The 19,357-nt window shown below is 43.9% G+C and overlaps 1 protein-coding gene across 2 annotated transcripts; it reads right to left on the reverse strand.

The window, feature by feature from the left end:
- Window positions 1-4,584: 4,584 nt before the first annotated feature.
- On the reverse strand, window positions 4,585-19,243 carry LOC133118913 (mitogen-activated protein kinase 12-like). Of its 2 annotated transcripts, none has more exons than XM_061229206.1 (12): window positions 18,656-19,243; window positions 15,085-15,214; window positions 13,065-13,123; window positions 12,344-12,455; window positions 11,295-11,324; window positions 9,910-9,957; window positions 9,070-9,184; window positions 8,493-8,564; window positions 7,165-7,244; window positions 6,548-6,626; window positions 5,202-5,375; window positions 4,585-4,708 (listed from the first exon to the last, which is right to left on the reverse strand). In XM_061229206.1, exons 2-12 carry the CDS (start codon window positions 15,097-15,099, stop codon window positions 4,641-4,643), a joined length of 852 nt encoding a protein of 283 aa, XP_061085190.1. In that variant the 5' UTR covers window positions 15,100-15,214; window positions 18,656-19,243; the 3' UTR covers window positions 4,585-4,640. The 2 variants fall into 2 exon arrangements, with proteins under 2 accessions (XP_061085190.1, XP_061085188.1); XM_061229204.1 differs by having other exon boundaries at window positions 18,627-19,243.
- Window positions 19,244-19,357: the final 114 nt, after the last annotated feature.

Here is a 19,357-nt window from a genome sequence, read left to right on the forward strand (position 1 = left end):
GCAACTGGTGGTATATTTAAAAAATACTTTATATTGGTATGTATCATACCTCTAGCTGGATAATACTGGATACTGTTGTTTTCTTTCAGAGAGGGGTCAGAAGATGTCAATTAGTTCTACTGATAACTCTGGGACAACGGACTCAAATTGTGCTTAAGACAATCCCTATGATGTAAAGATCAAATCCTTTTTGCAGAAAGTCGTTTTGGGGTTGGGACATAGGAACGCCAATCCGACATTTTAAAGTAGAGCCGCGAGCGTCTAATAGATTAATAACAACTGTAATAGACATCATGGCGGTGGTTATTGGACATTTATAATTGTTAGTAAATGCGTTATTAAGGAGGAGCAAAGTGGCCAAACGACAAAAACTTCCAGCATTAAACAAAGATGATGATACGCACTGAGGTGAAAGAGGACATAAAACGCTGCAGCACCAGAACGTCCATCTTGGAAATCCGTATGTCCGTTTAAGATTAACAACAACATTAAATGGCATCTGTTGTTTAAAAAAAAAAAACTGCACAAAGTCTTGTTTTCGGCCTCTAATTGCTTGGCCGTTGCAGTACATAATGTTCAAAAGTTATTTTATAAAGGTTTATTTGTTTTGTGAGTTAAATTGGTCACAGGTGTTTGCATGTGGCAGAAAATTAAACACCGACTTTTGGCACAGATTTTTTTGAAGATTTAAAAATGAACCACAAACCTCCGATCTTCTGCACTTTTGTCCCCAAAGCTCCTCATCGCTGAAAGGATGTGATCCAGGCGATTCATGTTGAAATGCACCCTTTTTTAGAGTAAAATGGCGGTAATTCGCATTCACAAGAAGAGGTAGCCAAATTGTAAAGTACATTCACGTGAGTTAAAGCTGACGTTTATTTGAGACGCATACATCACATGCGCGCAAGAGGTAGATGCGCCACTTTAAACCAATGTAAGCAGCGTCTCATTTATTTTTTCATGAATCAAGAGGATTTCGTTTCAGCATTAAAAAAATTTAAGCCAGACCCCTGGTGAAACTTAATGTGCACCTGGGCGCTTTTGTTTTTGAAATCATTTTGCCAGTACTTGAGCTCAGACAAACAGACTTTGATTCTGTGAACGATGTGATCTTTTGCGGTTGTTTTTTTTATTATTTTTTTTACCTAGCCTGCATGAAGCTAAAGCAACTCAAATGCTGTATGTCTCAGTTAGCGTGTGCTTCAAAGATATACATTTCGGCAAGGTCACAAAAAGTAGGAGTAAATGGTAGCCGGATAAACGTGAATATACGGACCGTTAACGGTCGGTAGGGACAGCTGATGTCGCTAATATTCATTCTATGCTAATGAAATAGCCGTAAACTCCACAAAATGACTACATTCCAAAGTGAAATATCACTCCGGGAAATAATTTCATGATAAGAATAAGAGGACACGGCTGAAAATGGCGTAATTGCAGACTATTTTAAATCTTATGAGCATTAATCATACAGTATTTACAGGCCAATGACTTCCACAATAAACAGGTAACATAAGTATTTAATGAAACGCGGTCTGCATTCCATTTTAGTGTCACTGCTGAATTGTAACCTCAGATGTGTGTTTTCCGATTACTTTTCATGGCCTTTTTTATATGTGTTGCTTATAACAGTCTCTGGTGAACAGACTCTGTATTTGCATGAAAATAAGCTTTCGTTCAAATATTACATCGTTTGATTAATTGCTTTAATTAACATGTTAATCATTATACCACATCTCTTTCTTCCTCAATATCCTTTGCTTGTTTGTCATTTGACGATTTGCCTGTTCCTTGTGTCCAAGAGCGCAGTTTTGATGAATTCATTACTTAATGTGCCACATTTGCACTCAACTGAATACCATGGGTTCAAATCAGGAACGGTGAGAAACAGATTTGCAGTTAAATAGCAATTGGCGTTTCAGTCGTTTATTTTTCACGTGGAAGAAAAACCATTGCAAATATTTCGGGTTTTTTTTTCATAAAAGACGTCTTTATAAAATACACATAAAACAGAACATTTCCAACGCAGTCTGGGGCCTGTGAATGCAAGTGTGCTTGACTACGAATGCTGTGTACCTTTCTATGGAGTGAGGTTCGAGGAGGGTGCCATTTTGTGTCTGCGTGCGTATCAATCAAGGGAACAGTGAGTACAAAGGCAACACGCAGGCTCCACCATGAACTGCGAGAATACAAACAAGCCTGGACTTAAAATAAAGTACTAACAATGAGGCAAAAGACACACACACACGCACACACACACACACACACACACAGGTTGTAAAGGCCCACAGGGACTCCCTGGAATAAGAACTGGAAACTATACACAAGGCCCAAGGAATGTAATTAACATAAAACTTTCTGTCAACAAAAAAAGTTCTAAACAAAACCTGCCTGAAACCCAATATGACTATGCTCATGAACATATCCATTATCATATTATGTTAATATCCGATACTTGAGGCTGCACACATTTCGAATTCTGGTCTTTTAAGCGTAATGACATGAACTGTCGCCATGGGGCGTACAAGCTATCTTTTGTCTTTTTGTTCGCTTGAATCGTAGCCAATGCAGCCGTAAACAAGCGAGTGTCGGAGGCCACGTTAAGTGCTCCCAGCATAAAAAAACACATCGCTGATGTCTATAGGTTGATAAGACGGCACAGTTTCTATGCGATCATGCAAATAGTTTTTTTTTTTTTTTTTACATGGAAGATGCAAGGCCTTCCTGGTGATTGGCTATCTCCACAGCCAATGGGTATCAGCATTTTTTTCCGCATGACCTCTGACATTTGGTTGCATCAGGTATCTGAAATCCAGTTGAAGATTTTAGATTGTGTAGCCCTATTGGAGATCACGAGAAGAAACAGGCTACGCTTTTGATGATTGCTCCTTCATAAACACGACACAGACATTCATAACCGCTAATGTCTGTTACTGCAAATCCCCAAATAAGCATATGCATGCATCACTTGCGATGGCAATGGTAACGTCACTGCATTGGTGGCAACAACATACCAATGTGCTATTTGCAGTTCATGACATAGGCCTTTATACATGCTTATGTAGTGCTTGTGAAGGCACAATGTCCTGCTTATGAAGCAGTTATAGAGCCCTTAAGGAGCATTCATAGAAAGTGCGACCAAAATATTTAGGTAATATTGATATATATATATATATATATATATATATATATATATCATTCTAATTTTCAGTGTTCCACATTACATTGCTTATGCACAAAAAAATTGTTAACGCTATTTGAAGGGCCCAACATCAAAGCTACTATATACAACTCCTTCATCAGCACTACATAAGCATTAATAAGTGCATATGTCAATAACTGCAAATAGACAAATGGTGTGTTACTGTATGCCAGCATTGATTCACAAATTGAACAGACACAAGATCCTTGACGGTTACTGACATAAGCATTTGTGAATGCCTAGGTAGTGCTTATGCATGTGCTACGTAGCGCTTATGAAGTTATGTAGCTCTTTTGAAGGACCCTTCAAATAAAGCGTTACCCAAAAATTAAAAGTTTTGTTTCTGGTGAGAGTACACTCAATGAACACATACAATGCATACAATTATCATATATATGAAGGTACATACATGACGTACATTCGTATATAAGGAACATCTTTACAAAGCAAATTTCTTTTCCGATCCATGTCCCAACGGTCACCTTCGCTAAACTAAACTGTCAACACATCCTGCAATTTCACAAGTAGGGACGCCACACACGGAGACCTGCCATTTCCGGAATGTTACAGGTAGTGAAGAACAGCCAATCAAATCGCTGCGTTACATACCGTCGCCGTTGATTGGGCGGTTAGCTAGCTGACAAGAAGCCCACTGAGGGTAGCCCTGGTTCAGCCTTGCGAGTGCAGGCATGCTCACTGGAGCGGGGGACACGTACCCGTGTGCACACAGGGACACATACGTGTACGTGTTCTGTAGGTAGATGTGTACGCACGTGCGCACACACGCAGGCACATGAACACACACAGAAACACACACATGTTCACAGACACACACACGCATACACGCACACATTCACATATATACAGTACGCACACATGCCCGCACACACACACACACACACACTCATTCACATATATACAGTACGCACACACTCAGCCACTCGCATATGGAAACACACACACACACACACACACACACACACACACACACACACACACACACACTCATTCACATATATACAGTCCGCACACACTCAGCCACTCGCAGATGGAAACACACACACACACACACACACACACACACACACACACACACATATCCACAAACACACTCACGTGCGCACACACGCAGGCACATAAACGCACACAGAAACACACACATGTACATGCACACATTCACATATATACAGTACGCACACATGCCCGCACACACACACACACACACACACACACACACACACATCCACAAACACACTCACGTGTGCACACACGCATATACATATACACACACACTGCAGGAGTAGAGAGTCCTCTTGGCCAGGGCGTAGGCAGTGTAAACAAAGAGGTGGGCTTCCTAGGGCCCTTGGAACAGAAGGGGGGGGGGGGGGGGGGGGTACAGGGTGAGAGGCCCGGGGGGGGAGAATGTGCCCGAAGCCTCTCAGAGAGACGTCTCCTTGGCCTCGGCCACCATCGGCTGGAAGGACAGGATCTCCGTGAAGGTGTGCCCTGCGGAGGGAGACGGTGTGAGTCTCACACTCGTTCATTAAAGCGGAACACTCCACTCTCTCACTATAAAAGGTAAATTCACACTGATCTCTCTCTCTCTCTCTCTCTCATTACATGACATTACAGGCATTTAGCAGACGCTCTTATCCAGAGCGACGTACAACAAAGTGCAAATCAAACACAAGTATGAGTGCTAAGAGGACCTGAGAGGACAGTCCAGTTCCGAGTCCTCGTGTAAACACAGATAATCAGAACCCTTGAAGAATACAATCAACTTCCAAACTAGCATACCACAGTTGGCAGCTAGAATACCCAGAGTACAACAATACAACAGCCAATAAAAAACAACAATATCTATACAATCTATACATAAGTGCCATTACAGTCGAAGGCTAATCATGGTGGTGAGTCCCTCCCTCCCTCCCTCCCTCCCTCCCTCCCTCCTTCTCTCCCTCTCTCCCTCCCTCTCTCCCTCCCCCTCCCCCTCTCTCACGTTTCCACAGCTCCAGGAGCAGGTCAGCGTTGTCCAGTGAGTGGTCGTATGCCTGTGCCTCCGTCTCCTCCTCGGGGTCCCGGAACTCAGAGAAGTACGGCAGAGAGAGCGCCTCCGCCGCGCTCGCCCTCCTCTCGGGATCCAGCACCAGCATCCGGTCCAGCACCGCCAGCGCTGGGGAGAAACGCACTGTGACCACACTGTGACCGCATGCTGACCGCACTGTGACCACACTGTGACCGCACTGTGACCACACACTCACTCACTCACTCTCACACACTCCAGCACCGCCAGCGCTGGGGAGAGACACACTGTGACCGCACTGTGACCGCATGCTGACCGCACTGTCACTCACTCACTCACTCACACACTCACTCACACACACACTCACACACTCACACTCACACTCACTCACTCACTCACACACTCACTCACACACTCACTCACACACTCACACTCACACTCACACACTCACACACTCACACACACACACACACACACACACACACTCACTCACACTCACTCACACTCACTCACTCACACTCACTCACTCACACTCACTCACTCACACTCACTCACTCACTCACTCACTCACACACTCACACACTCACACACTCACACTCACACACTCACACACTCACACACTCACACACTCACACACTCACACACTCACACACACACACACTCACACACACTGCAAAAAACAAGGGCAGACTACAACTGAACCTTCCCCAAGGAAGGATTACAACCTTAAATGATAACCTTAGTTCAATCCTTATCGATCGCTTGTTACAATAAACATAAGGAACAACCAACACTGTGTCAAGTTCAAAAGACAGAAACACCTTATCTTAAACATACATATTTCCCCACAGAGGACAAATACCAGGACATGCCTGTCCTCCTTCACCCAGAAGAAATTTTTTTAAATCTTTTTTAAACGTTTTGGCATTTCGGAGAATGAATTTTTGGTTCTTGAGATTAGGACCAGAGACACACGTCCCCAACAGGAGACAAACATTCATCGTCAGGTCTTTGGAGGATATACAATCGATTTAAAATCATATAGTAGCTACAATACAGCACAAATGCTGATATATTGCACATATGCTTTTGGTATGACAAACTACCAGAGTTCTTCTCGCCAATACCATCACGTACATTCTTCTCAAAATGATGGCACTGCATGTTTTGCGCTCCGGGTGTTATGATTTCCATTTGCTGACAATAAAAATAAGCACTTTATGCTTTGCCGTGATTTTTTTCCAACGCCCTTAAAGACCCAAACAGATTAAAAGGTATAAAAACGTTGGGTTAAACAAACTTTGGTTCAGCAGTTCACTTACCCAGAGGGTTTGCTTTCGAGAATAGATCCCTCAGGTCTTTCTTTTGAATTTTGGGCAGGCTCTTGATGTAGTTTTTCGCCTGACGGGAGAGAACACTAAGTTCATTCAGGAATCAGGATGTAGCTTTGGCAATGCTTAAAGGGATAGCTTTTGATACGATTTCAGTTTTATTGTATAGATTTTTTTTGCCTGGCCCAGACAGTTTCTGTGCAGGATGGAGGACATTTGACATTTCGAGAAGTTCTCGAGGACTTGCGAGGTTTCATTTCAGGGACTGCAGTCACAAGCAAGAAAATGCACTTCAAAAACTCCAAAGCAGCTTGTGTAGCGAGTCTTTTGATTGGTTCCTACAAATGTGATTGACAGCATGCAGTAGCTCTGTACATATAGGGCTCAAGCAACAGCAGAAATTCCAGACTTACATAAGCCTGAGAACTTTATTAAAAAGTTTAAATCTGTGTGGCTTTTTTAAAACTCTTTAATGTGAGTGTGTGTGCGTATGTGTGCGTGTGTGTGTGCATGTATGTGTGTGTATGTGTGTGTGTGTGTGCGTGTATGTGTGCGTATGTGTACGTGTGTGTGCCTGTGTTTTGGTACACATTGTGCATGTTACTCACATCCTGAGACTGTAGCTTGGAGATAAATTCCTGAGTTGGTGTTCCGGTAATCTTCATGATCTCGGTCAACTGATCGAGGTCTTTAATCCGGGGGTCAAGGGTCAAAAGGCAAGGGGTGTATACATGTATCCCTAATCATTTTAAGTTGGTGTTCTTCTTGGGATGAATCATCTTCTATATTATTAATTGTTGAATAGATTGATACAAGACTGCTTGTTGATAACCTTCATTGCAATTGTTATAATTCATATAAGCAGCTGTTATTAGAAGAGAAATAACAGAAACAGCAACGTCAGATGTGGTTGAGAGAGTATAGAACCAGTAATAGCAGTCGTAACAGAAGTAGCATCAGTACTCGTTGAACCCAGAAATAATTAAAATAGCAGTTATGTGAGAGTATTGTGGTAAGTTAGGAGTAGAACAGTAGTGTGAGTGGGGTGGTAAATTCAGAGCAGTAAGGTGAGAGTATTGTGGTAAGTTTGGAGTATAACAGTAGTGTGAGTGGGGTGGTAAGTTTAGAGCAGTAAGGTGAGAGTATTGTGGTAAGTTTGGAGTAGAACAGTAGTGTGAGTGGGGTGGTAAGTTTAGAGCAGTAAGGTGAGAGTATTGTGGTAAGTTAGGAGTAGAACAGTAGTGTGAGTGGGGTGGTAAATTCAGAGCAGTAAGGTGAGAGTATTGTGGTAAGTTTGGAGTATAACAGTAGTGTGAGTGGGGTGGTAAGTTTAGAGCAGTAAGGTGAGAGTATTGTGGTAAGTTTGGAGTAGAACAGTAGTGTGAGTGGGGTGGTAAGTTTAGAGCAGTAAGGTGAGAGTATTGTGGTAAGTTAGGAGTAGAACAGTAGTGTGAGTGGGGTGGTAAATTCAGAGCAGTAAGGTGAGAGTATTGTGGTAAGTTTGGAGTATAACAGTAGTGTGAGTGGGGTGGTAAGTTTAGAGCAGTAAGGTGAGAGTATTGTGGTAAGTTAGGAGTAGAACAGTAGTGTGAGTGGGGTGGTAAGTTCAGAGCAGTAAGGTGAGAGTATTGCGGTAAGTTTGGAGTAGAACAGTAGTGTGAGTGGGGTGGTAAGTTTAGAGCAGTAAGGTGAGAGTATTGTAGTAAGTTCGGAGTAGAACAGTAGTGTGAGTGGGGTGGTAAGTTCAGAGCAGTAAGGTGAGAGTATTGTGGTAAGTTTGGAGTAGAACAGTAGTGTGAGTGGGGTGGTAAGTTTAGAGCAGTAAGGTGAGAGTATTGTAGTAAGTTTGGAGTAGAACAGTAGTGTGAGTGGGGTGGTAGTTCAGAGTATCGCAATAACGTGAGAATAGCATTCATTGCCGAGTACAGCAGGATACGGTCGTTGCCTTTGAAGAGTGGTTTCCCTGAGAGCATCTCTGCCATGATGCAGCCCACAGACCAGATATCCACTAAAGACAGGGGGGTAGAGAGGGAGGGCAGGTCAGAGTGAAGCATCGTACGTACGTATGCAAACCACAAAGTTTATCATCCGGTTCTTTACGTTATCGCGCTGAGAAGCTGGCTTAATTATTTCAAAATTACTCAAAGACAAATAAGCATTTAAATCAATCAGTAAATGAGAGAAGCCAATATTGCCTTCATATCAAAAATTAATATTTAATGGCTCAGTTATTTTTTAATTACCGGAAGACAAATAACCATTTAAATCAATCGGTGAATGACAAAAGCAAACATTGCCTGTATATTGAAGATTAATATTTCGAGGAAGAAAGGACAGTTCAGAAAAAAAAAAGAAAAAAAATAGCCAGAGGAAAAGTAAAAAAAAACTCGGCATCACTGAAGACGAGTTTGTGCTAAATGAGGATTTAAATGTTAAGTTTAACGGCGTAACAGCGCCCTCCGGTGGCCGACATTTGTAAGTGCCAGGGCGACGTGCCTGTGCTCGATGCTCACCGGTCTGCGTGTAGTGCATCCAATTGAGGATGACCTCCGGCGCGCGGTACCACCGCGTCACCACGTACCCCGTCATCTCACTGTCCGCCTGCCGCGCCAGGCCGAAGTCCAGAATCTGTGAACGGAGCGTCGCCATCATCGCTTAGCCGAACAAACCACCGCATTGACTGAGTTACAAAAGATTTAGGATAGGCTACGTAATCTCTTCAGGTTTAGTGCAAGGAGACTAAGAGGGATTACGCTGAGGTTTTTGAATTCATACAAGGGATTAACAAAGATTGCAACAAAATATTTTTCAAATTGTGTTCTACTTGTGGAACAGACGGGCATTTGGGAAAAGGCAGGATAAATGTGAATTCCACACTGATATCAGTCACTATAAAATGTCAATTCCACACTGATATCAGTCAGTATTAAGGGAAATTCCACTCATACTAAGTGCAGTCAGCAGAAAGTATGTGGTCAGCACCCAGAACAGCCACATCAGGAAGAGGCAGAGGCCAAGTGCTGAAATCCGGGCAAGCCACAGTGCTAGAATCTCCCGTTTGCAGGCAAAAGACAATCTGAAGCCCTCGTATTTATGAACGCTAACGTTCTCAGGGTTTTTTTATGACTATTTTGATTCGATGATGTTGCCTGACGATTGATCTCAAGCCTCGAGCCAAACAAGAGGACCAGAAGGCAGGGTTTGCACTTTTTGAGAGCGAGGCTGGTCAGCCCTGCTTTAGCGCACAACTGCGTGTGAGGATTGTGTGTTGTGAAGCAAAAAGCAGTCGTCGGGTATGAAGTTTCCATCGATGTCAGAAGTGTTGGTGGATGGGTGGGTGGGGGGGGTCACACCTTAAGTTCACAGTCCTGGTTGATCGCCAGATTCCCCGGTTTCAGATCCTGCGAACACGGACACCGAATGTTCACACGCAGACGAGCACTCGCACGCTACATCGCATTTTACATTTTAGATGTATAGCAGGTGCTCTTTTCCAGCAGAACGTTTACATTGTTTTTACATACAGCCCAGCGCACGGCTGGGTATTCAGATTGAGTCCACTGCCCAGGGCTCAATGGTAAATGGTTGGCATTTATATAGCGCCTTTATCCAAAGCGCTGTACAATTGATGCTTCTCATTCACCCGTTCATACACACACTCACACACCGACGGCGATTGGCTGCCATGCGAGGCGCCGACCAGCTCGTCGGGAGCATTTGGGGGTTAGGCGTCTTGCTCAGGGACACTTTGACACAGCCCGGGGCGGGGGATCGAACCGGCAACCCTCCGACTGCCAGACGACTGCTCTTACCTCCTGAGCCACGTCGCCCCTAATTAGCATACAGGGCACGTGCTTATCCTCTAGCACAGGGGTTTTCAAACCTGCTGCGTACTGTTTGGAACCCACTGTGTCCCTTGTCAAAAATAGTACACTTGAAGTATACCTGAAGTACGCTATTTCATACTAAAGAAAACTTGATGTATAATTCAAGTTTATGTCAAGAATGCTTTGTAGAGTATTTTACTGCTTTTAGAGCTCTTACTGCCTGAGCCATGTCGCCCCATATCGCTACAACAACAGCCGCAATCTGGGAGCAGAAGCTCTCACCAGGGAGTCGCAAAGCCAGTTTCCCAAACCATTATGGTACACTATCACCTCAGTATAATAGACACAAGCGCACATCTAAAGTACTTAGCGCAGGGGATAGGTAAAAAAAAAAAAAAAAAAAAGAACAAAAACAAAGTCAGGAAATAATACCCGCACTCTGCTATTTGTTATCTTTATTATTAAAGTGAACTAGACAGACAACGTTGCGACCAATGTTCTTTTACAGGTGTATTCACGCGAGGACAGACCAAACAGGTCGAAACGTTGTCTGAGCTCACTCTTATGAATCTCAGCAGGAAGAATTAATAGCAGTCCTTTCACTACCACACACAGACACACACACACACACCAGGCAACCAGACCTGCGTCAAATATGTAATTGTTCTGGATTCAAATATCTTTCTGTGCTTTACTAAGATTTGTCTTGCCACTTGGAACCCATTAAATACCGCAAAAAGTCCCAAACCCCACCTTCTGGTCGTCTTGGTCGGCTCAGTCGCACCAGGCAAGATCAGTAGAGCACAGAAAAGTATTTGAATCCAAAACAATTACGTGTCGGACCCAGGTCTGGCGGCAACGCACACAATGAGCTCCTGAAGGTTAAAGGTTAAAGGTTAAAGTTCACTCACCCTGTGGATGATCCCAGCTGAGTGGATATACTGAGAGATGGAGAGAGAGAGAGAGAGAGAAAGAGGGGGAGAGAGAGGAGGAGTGAGACAGACAGAGAGATTCTTATCTGCATACACACAAATAACAAGGCTGGAAAGCATCGCAAAAGCTGTTTCCGATCAGTGTCAATGTGCATTCGTTGGGTTTTGTTTGTGTCTGCGTGTGTGTACACTTCAGTTGTATTGTTGTACCTCTGCATGTGTTTATGTGTGTGTCAAAAGTCCACTTGAGAGAGTTCCAGTGTGCTTGTTGTATGCATGTGAGATAAGCATACATGTCTCACATATGTGTATGCCTGTTTTCATGAAGCTTTGTGTGTGTGTGTGTGTGTTGTAGGTGAATGTGTCTTCAAGGGTTTTTATGCGTGTGTATTTGCTGTGTGCATCTGTGATGTGTCTGAGTGTGTGTGTGTGTGTGTGTGTGTGTCTGTGTGTAAGATAAGATAAGATAAGATATCCTTTATTGAACCCTGTGGGTTAATTTGTCCCCTGCATTTGACCCATCCTAGTTACCTAGGAGCAGTGGGCAGCCACAGTGCAGCGCCCGGGGAGCAATGTGGGGTTAAGGGCCTTGCTCAAGGGCCCAACGGCTGTGCGGATCATTTTTATTGTGGCTCGACCGGGATTCGAACCACTGACGTTGTGGCTCCCAGTCATGTACCTTAACCACTACGCTACAAGCCGCCCCTGTGTGTGTGTGTGTGTATGCGTCTGTGTCTGTGTGTCTGAGTGTCTGAGTGACTGTGTGTGTGTGTGTGTGTGTGTGTGTGTGTGTGTGTGTGTCTGTGTCTGTGTGTCTGAGTGTCTGTGTGTGTGTGTGTATGCGTCTGTGTGTGTGTGTGTGTGTGTGTGTGTGTCTGTGTCTGAGTGTCTGAGTGTCTGTGTGTATGTGTGTCTGAGTGTGTGTGTGTGTGTCTGAGTGTCTGAGTGTCTGAGTGTCTGTGTGTGTGTCTGTGTCTGAGTGTCTGTGTGTGTGTGTGTATGTGTGCATGTGTGTATATAAAACTGACCTTGAGTCCCTTGAGCATTTGATAGACCAGGAACTGCACTCTGTCCTCAGACAGACGCTCCATCTTCATCAGCTTCCCCAGGTCTGTGCCCATGTATGGCATGACCAGGTAACTGACACAGAGACACAGACAGCCAATTAGATCTCTGCCATGTATGGCATGACCAGGTAACTGACAGAGACACAGGCAGCCAATCAGATATCTGCTACATAGGGTGTTACCAGGTAACTGACACAGAGACACAGACAGCCAATCAGATCTCTGGCGTGGCCAGGGGTACGTTCAATCGGAAAATGTTTTGCTACGGTTTTTGTGTTGAACGATTTTTCCTCCCATACAATGTCCTACAACAGGCTTTGAGGTGTGTCAGCTCCCGTTTGGTGGGTGCGTTGGGGGTGTAGCCCAAATCAATAACGACGTAGGCCTACGCTTTGAGTCCAGAGAATGCCTCAGACACTATAAGAGCAAACCATACTACGTCAGTAAGTCTGTAGACATTGTGCAACAGGATGTTCAACATGCCACCATTACAGTTGTTCAGAACAGTTTTGTGTCACTTTCTTTTTCAAATTAATTTCAGAATTCAATGTGTCTGAAAACAAGGATGCCTATTTCTGAAATGAGCCTGCAATATCAAACACAGGGCGCCGATGTAATCGGGACATGGGTCAAACATGTGATGTAATCAAGTGCGCTGAAGCGGGGATACAAGGCTACTCACAAGTCCTGAAATCTGTCCAATGAGAGGGCGGAGGTGAACACATCCAGCAGACCGATCACCTGCCCCCCAGCCAATGGGGTAAGAGAGCAAAGACAGACGGAGGAAAAAGGTCACTCGAGACGGGCACGCTGCCATTTTGCGTAGGTTAGGGTGTGGGGCGTGTTCGTCCTGCATCAACACGAAGCCACACCCTGTCGCCATGGCCAGGAATGCGTGCCAACAGCCATATACACGCAATTATTGTCTGACGCTTTATAATCATTTAATCAGTCACTACTGGTAAAGGTCACCACGGGAACATGTCATGTGACTGCTGCAGACAGGACAACCAAGTTCAACAAGAGGCTTATCGCATCACAGAGTGGTGAGAGAACTGGGCTCAAACTTGAGAACAGGTACTTTAGCTGGGCTGCCCAGCTGTAGAAAATGTTTAGAAAGTACAAGTATACAGTACTGTGTGTCAAATTCATTGTAGTGTTGGGTGAAAACACTTTTCACGACATGGTGGTCGGTTGGCACAGAGAAGGGTGCAGTCTGTGTCAGGGTACAATAGTTTTGTTGAGTGTGCAGAAAAAGCTACAGTGTTGAGTGCTTAGTGTCCAGTAACAGTGTAGAGCATGCAGTGTGTTGCAACAATGCTGGGTGTGGAGTGTGCAGTAAGTGTTGAATGTGCAGTTACTGTTTAGTGTGTAGTGTGCAGTAACAGTGTTTAGTGTGTAGTGTGCAGTAAATGTGCAGTGTTTAGTGTGTAGTGTGCAGTAAGTGTGCCGTGTTTAGTGTGTAGTGTGTAGTAGGTGTGCAGTAAGTGTGTAGAGTGCAGTAACAGTGTTTAGTGTGTAGTGTGCAGTAAGTGTGCAGTGTTTAGTGTGTAGTGTGTAGTAGGTGTGCAGTAAGTGTGTAGTGTGCAGTAAGTGTTTAGTGTGCAGTAGGTGTGTAGTGTGCAGTAAGTGTGTAGTGTGCAGTAGGTGTGCAGTAAGTGTTTAGTGTGCAGTAAGTGTGCAGTAAGTGTGCAGTAAGTGTGTAGTGTGCAGTAAGTGTGCAGTAGGTGTGCAGTAAGTGTGTAGTGTGCAGTAAGTGTGCAGTAAGTGTGTAGTGTGCAGTAAGTGTGTAGTGTGCAGTAGGTGTGCAGTACGTGTGCAGTAAGTGTGTAGTGTGCAGTAGGTGTGCAGTAGGTGTGCAGTAAGTGTTTAGTGTGCAGTAAGTGTGCAGTAAGTGTTTAGTGTGCAGTAGGTGTGCAGTAAGTGTTTAGTGTGCAGTAAGTGTGTAGTGTGCAGTAGGTGTGCAGTAAGTGTGCAGTAAGTGTTTAGTGTGCAGTAGGTGTGCAGTAAGTGTGTAGTGTGCAGTAAGTGTTTAGTGTGCAGTAGGTGTGCAGTAAGTGTGCAGTAAGTGTGTAGTGTGCAGTAGGTGTGCAGTAAGTGTTTAGTGTGCAGTAGGTGTGCAGTAAATGTGTAGTGTGCAGTAAGTGTGTAGTGTGCAGTAAGTGTGCAGTAAGTGTGTAGTGTGCAGTAAGTGTGTAGTGTGCAGTAGGTGTGCAGTAAGTGTGTAGTGTGCAGTAGGTGTGCAGTAGGTGTGCAGTAAGTGTGTAGTGTGCAGTAAGTGTGCAGTAAGTGTGTAGTGTGCAGTAAGTGTGTAGTGTGCAGTAGGTGTGCAGTAAGTGTGTAGTGTGCAGTAGGTGTGCAGTAAGTGTGTAGTGTGCAGTAGGTGTGCAGTAGGTGTGCAGTAAGTGTGTAGTGTGCAGTAGGTGTGCAGTAAGTGTGTAGTGTGCAGTAGGTGTGCAGTAAGTGTGTAGTGTGCAGTAGGTGTGCAGTAAGTGTGTAGTGTGCAGTAGGTGTGCAGTAAGTGTGTAGTGTGCAGTAAGTGTGCAGTAAGTGTGTAGTGTGCAGTAGATGTGCAGTAAGTGTGTAGTGTGCAGTAAGTGTGCAGTAAGTGTGTAGTGTGCAGTAGGTGTGCAGTTAAGTGTGTAGTGTGCAGTAGGTGTGCAGTAAGTGTTTAGTGTGCAGCAGCAGTGCAGAGTGCTCACATTGTCATGCTTCATGTGTTTGAGCAGACGCAGCTCCCGGTACGCCCGCTTGGCGAACAGCTCCGACTGAAAGGGCCGGTGCAGCTTCTTTATGGCCACCCGCCCCCCCGTCCTGCGGTCCACCGCCGAACTGGAGGTCAGAGTTCAAAGGTCAGCCAATCCGCCAAACCAGCGCTACTCAACCCCACGTCCAGCCGGCCGCAGCGTCTGCGGCCGTTTGCTTCAACCGCACACGACACCACCCGATTTCACTAATTCACTAAGTATCTGAAAAAGGCAGGTGAAATAATGAGAGAATCGGCAGGTGTAGCGCACGGAAGGAGCGAATACCGGCAGACGCCGCGGACCCGCAGGACGAGGAGTTGAGTTGCGCTGCTCTCGGCTGATTAGGAGAGAATTACCGACTGATAAACAATGCAAATAATCACTAAAACATATATCATAACCAGGAACAGGCAGGACTTCACATACATTTTTTAACTACATATTTGTATGTGTTTATTTTGTATAAAAAGTTTGCCTACATCTTTTTGTACAGTTTATAAATGTGTGACGCCAAAAAATATTCCTCCACAATCTTGACTGTGGTGTATTGTTTTTATTTTTCAATAATATGAGTATTCTTATGATAGTTATTGATGATATTATCTCATTATTATTCAAACAAAATAATTATAGCCCAACATCTCCACGAAGTTATACAGATGGGTTGACAGGAGTACAAGGTTTACCCTGCAACATATACAGACAGGTAAGGAAAGGTTTTGCAGTTTGTTATTTGCGAGTGATAACCATAAATCAGACAAGCAGGGATTAGTTGGCTGGATAAATTCACAGTAAAACCTTGTTTTACTGCATGTTTCTGTGCATGTTCCAGTTTCGGCAAAGTTCCAGGTTCCAGATCTGTGAATTTATACAACTCAGTATAACTCCGTAATCCCCCGCGGGTTCAGTTCCAAATTGAGCCGTAGTTGTTAATGTACATAAATTACCGTTGTCAGATTTTTTTTATTATTTTATTCCCGTCCAGGAATCTGGTTTGGCAGGCTGAAGAGAGTGTGATAGGGACCGGGCGCAAATTCCCCTCCTGAAACTTCATTTTAAATATTGACTGGGTGTTGAAGTGTTCAAATTAATCAATTGTGTTACAATCCGGGAGCGGGAGGTGGGAGGGAGGGGGTATATTCTAGATTGATGTTTAGCTGGAAGCACAAATTACTGAACTTGTGCCTGTGTGCACAACATAACATCCTCAGCACACTTCATCGTTGTCATTTTGTTCCCAGAACAACTGCCGAGTGTATTTTCAGGACAGTAGCCCTTTGTAAATCGATTTAATTGCTAACTTTTAGTGTATAAATTAATTAACCTTTCCTGTGACAGTGCATGTTCCGCAGATTGCAAATGTAATTTGAAATGAAACGAATGAAAGGCGAATTAACTTTTATTTATGCATCAATTTAGTTGAACAGTAAAACGAGCATTCTACGTGAACAAAATAGAAATTAACTAACTCTGCGCCGGAGATCATAATCCTGTGACGTCAGAAGGCACCTCTTCGATATAGCAAACAAAAGAAAGCAACGATAAAAAGCAAATGGACTGGTATGTTTTCCTGCAGGGCACTGAATACCGACACAGTCATGGTGTCGTACTTCATTCCGCTGTTCAGCCAAACATGAGTGGTTTTAATTGTTTGTTAACAATATAGATTATTTTGAGCACAATAGTCATGAATATTTATAAGATGCGTGTTTCTTTTGCCAGTTTCCAACACTTACTGATAAATGGCAAGAGAAAATTAAGTGCATGAAAAAAGATACGAAAGGCTACAAACCAAATAGAGAAAACAATATATTTATATATTTTTAACAAGCATGTTGATGCATTGTTATTTGATTAACTCGCTGCCATGTTATGAGTCTCTACCTCCTATTGTGCGCTTAATTTGCATTTTATCCCAAAGACCCCCATGAAGAATTCATTGAACTGATGTTGCTATTTGGCGTTTATTTTAAGGACAATATTTGGCAAAAACCATTGGAATTATAGTGAAGAAAAACCGCAAGCTGGTTTTTGTAATCCTATAATTATTCACCATTCAATACATTAAAGCATTATTTCCCACAAACTCAACAAGATTATTATTATTTTTCGGCCTTCTCAGGCAACGCAAAATACCACACAGCTGCAGACACAACCAGTGTCCATTTAAATTTAACTTATTGTTTTGCAAAAAAAAAGTAGGAATAAACATTTTTTTGTCATGATTAATAAATGAAAAAATAAAAAAACATTAAAGTTTTCTTATCTATAGTATGCCTACTCAAAACGAAATAGCCGTACTGCTATCTTTAGTGAATTCTCGTAAATAAAGTTTGGAACCTTCAATGGACTAGAATGGTCAGAAAACTCCCCAAATTCCTACGTTGTTGAATAGAAGAATGCTCTCGTGCGTAGGCTAATAATCTTGTCAGGCAGCGATGTAAATCAAAATGAAAGGCTTCACAATGGCTGTAACAACACTGGTGCATTTTCGACATCCCATTTACGGCTACAGCTTTGCCAATAATAAGATGCCTCGACCATCTAGTCGGTGCAGCTCCGAGCGATCCTTAAATACTCGCAGAAACCACAGTGTTGAAACATCTGCACTGGGCCAGTTCTGACATGCACCGGCGCTAATATTTGCCCATCACAACTCCTCAGACACGCGGGCACCCGTGCAGAGGAACTTTTTCCGTTGACGCTGTGGTGGTGCCAAAAATGCAATGAAAACGGATCTGAAAATCATCCGCCCAATTCATTTCTCCAAGCCGACTGCATCAGATCCACATATTATAGAGATCAGTGGATCTGCGCGGGGCTGATTAAAAAAAAAAAAACAAGACAATGTGTCAACCCGGAAAACTACTTTGCCTGGCAGTTTCCTGTCCTTCGAGGATACAAGCCCCAGTGGAGGGCCAGTGGATACGTTAGAATCACGCTAAATATATGTGCCCTCGTACGGATAATGTGCTGCTTTGCCCTCTCCCGTTGCACACAATAAAGCCGACGGGAGTTCTTTGTTAACGTGGTGCGCCACTTTACAAAGGGAAATAGATCACATTGAGCAGATCGAGGGGGGAAAGCGTAGGAGGCGTGAGAGAATATGAACGGGGGGGAGGGGGGGGGGTTGTTTCACAGAAACAGGGTAAATCCCCAAAAAATCACTTCCACGTTTGGCTGAAATAGCTGTCGTAGCCTAGGCTATATCGTAACCGAACAGCCATCGCGGAAGTATTTTCACAACCTCCAGTAGGTTGAACTCTATTAACCGCTTTTGCTACCTTGCGAGATTTCGCCTACACAATGGACTCTCTTATTCAGAGGTCCCATGGCACAACCCACAGCAATTTCTTTTAAAAACAGAAATGTAGTTGGCGGTATTATGTGGTTCCTCCAATTACTGATATTCAGTTGCTTACTTTATCACGCCGGCCTCATACCAAGACAACACATAACAACAGGGGCACTGACGATAGATACTAAGCGAAACTCACCATACGGTGCCGTACGCCCCTGTGCCCACCTGCTTCAGATCTCTGTACCGTTCCGGAACCTCCCAAGCGGTTTTATTCACTTCCTGACTGTAAAAGCCCGGTCTGGTCCGGCTCGACATTTCGGTTCTGAATCTGCCAATTTGGATCGCCGACTTTTTTCCCCCTTCTTCTCGGCTCAAACACGCATAACCCCCTCTTCAAGCGCTCTTGCTCTCCCTCTCCCTTTGGTGAATGCGCAGCGCGTCCCCTCTCTCTTCGGTCGCCTGTGTGCACTCCACCCTGCCTCGCTGAAAGGGTGGGTGACCTTATGTTGCTCAGCGGTGCTTTCAGTTACTCCCCGCGATAAAAGCAGGTAGATTAAGAACTACGACATAAAATGCGGCAATTGAATTTGCAGCGAGTTTGACTGCGTGCACGCAGAAGACGTGCGCGCTAACGAGCAACTGAATTAAAATAAGAGAAATATAGCCTATAATTATTCTTGGTAACATGTACGTCCTGAAGGATTTTCTAGCCAACAGCACTTTACGTTATAGTAGTTATTTTATAAAGCGTTTTACACACTTTGATTTAAAACTTAAAGTTGTGCTACAGCTTACTCCGTCTTACGTATCCTACATCGCGTTTACCAAGAATGCCGAAGAGCCAGAAGGATTATTTCCTGGTGGCAGCAGTTGTGTTGTGCGAGTAACACAATAGGCTACATTAATAATAACACAGACTATAATGTA

Source organism: Conger conger, chromosome 19 (assembly GCF_963514075.1).
Source record: "Conger conger chromosome 19, fConCon1.1, whole genome shotgun sequence".
Taxonomy (NCBI): Eukaryota; Metazoa; Chordata; class Actinopteri; order Anguilliformes; family Congridae; genus Conger; species Conger conger.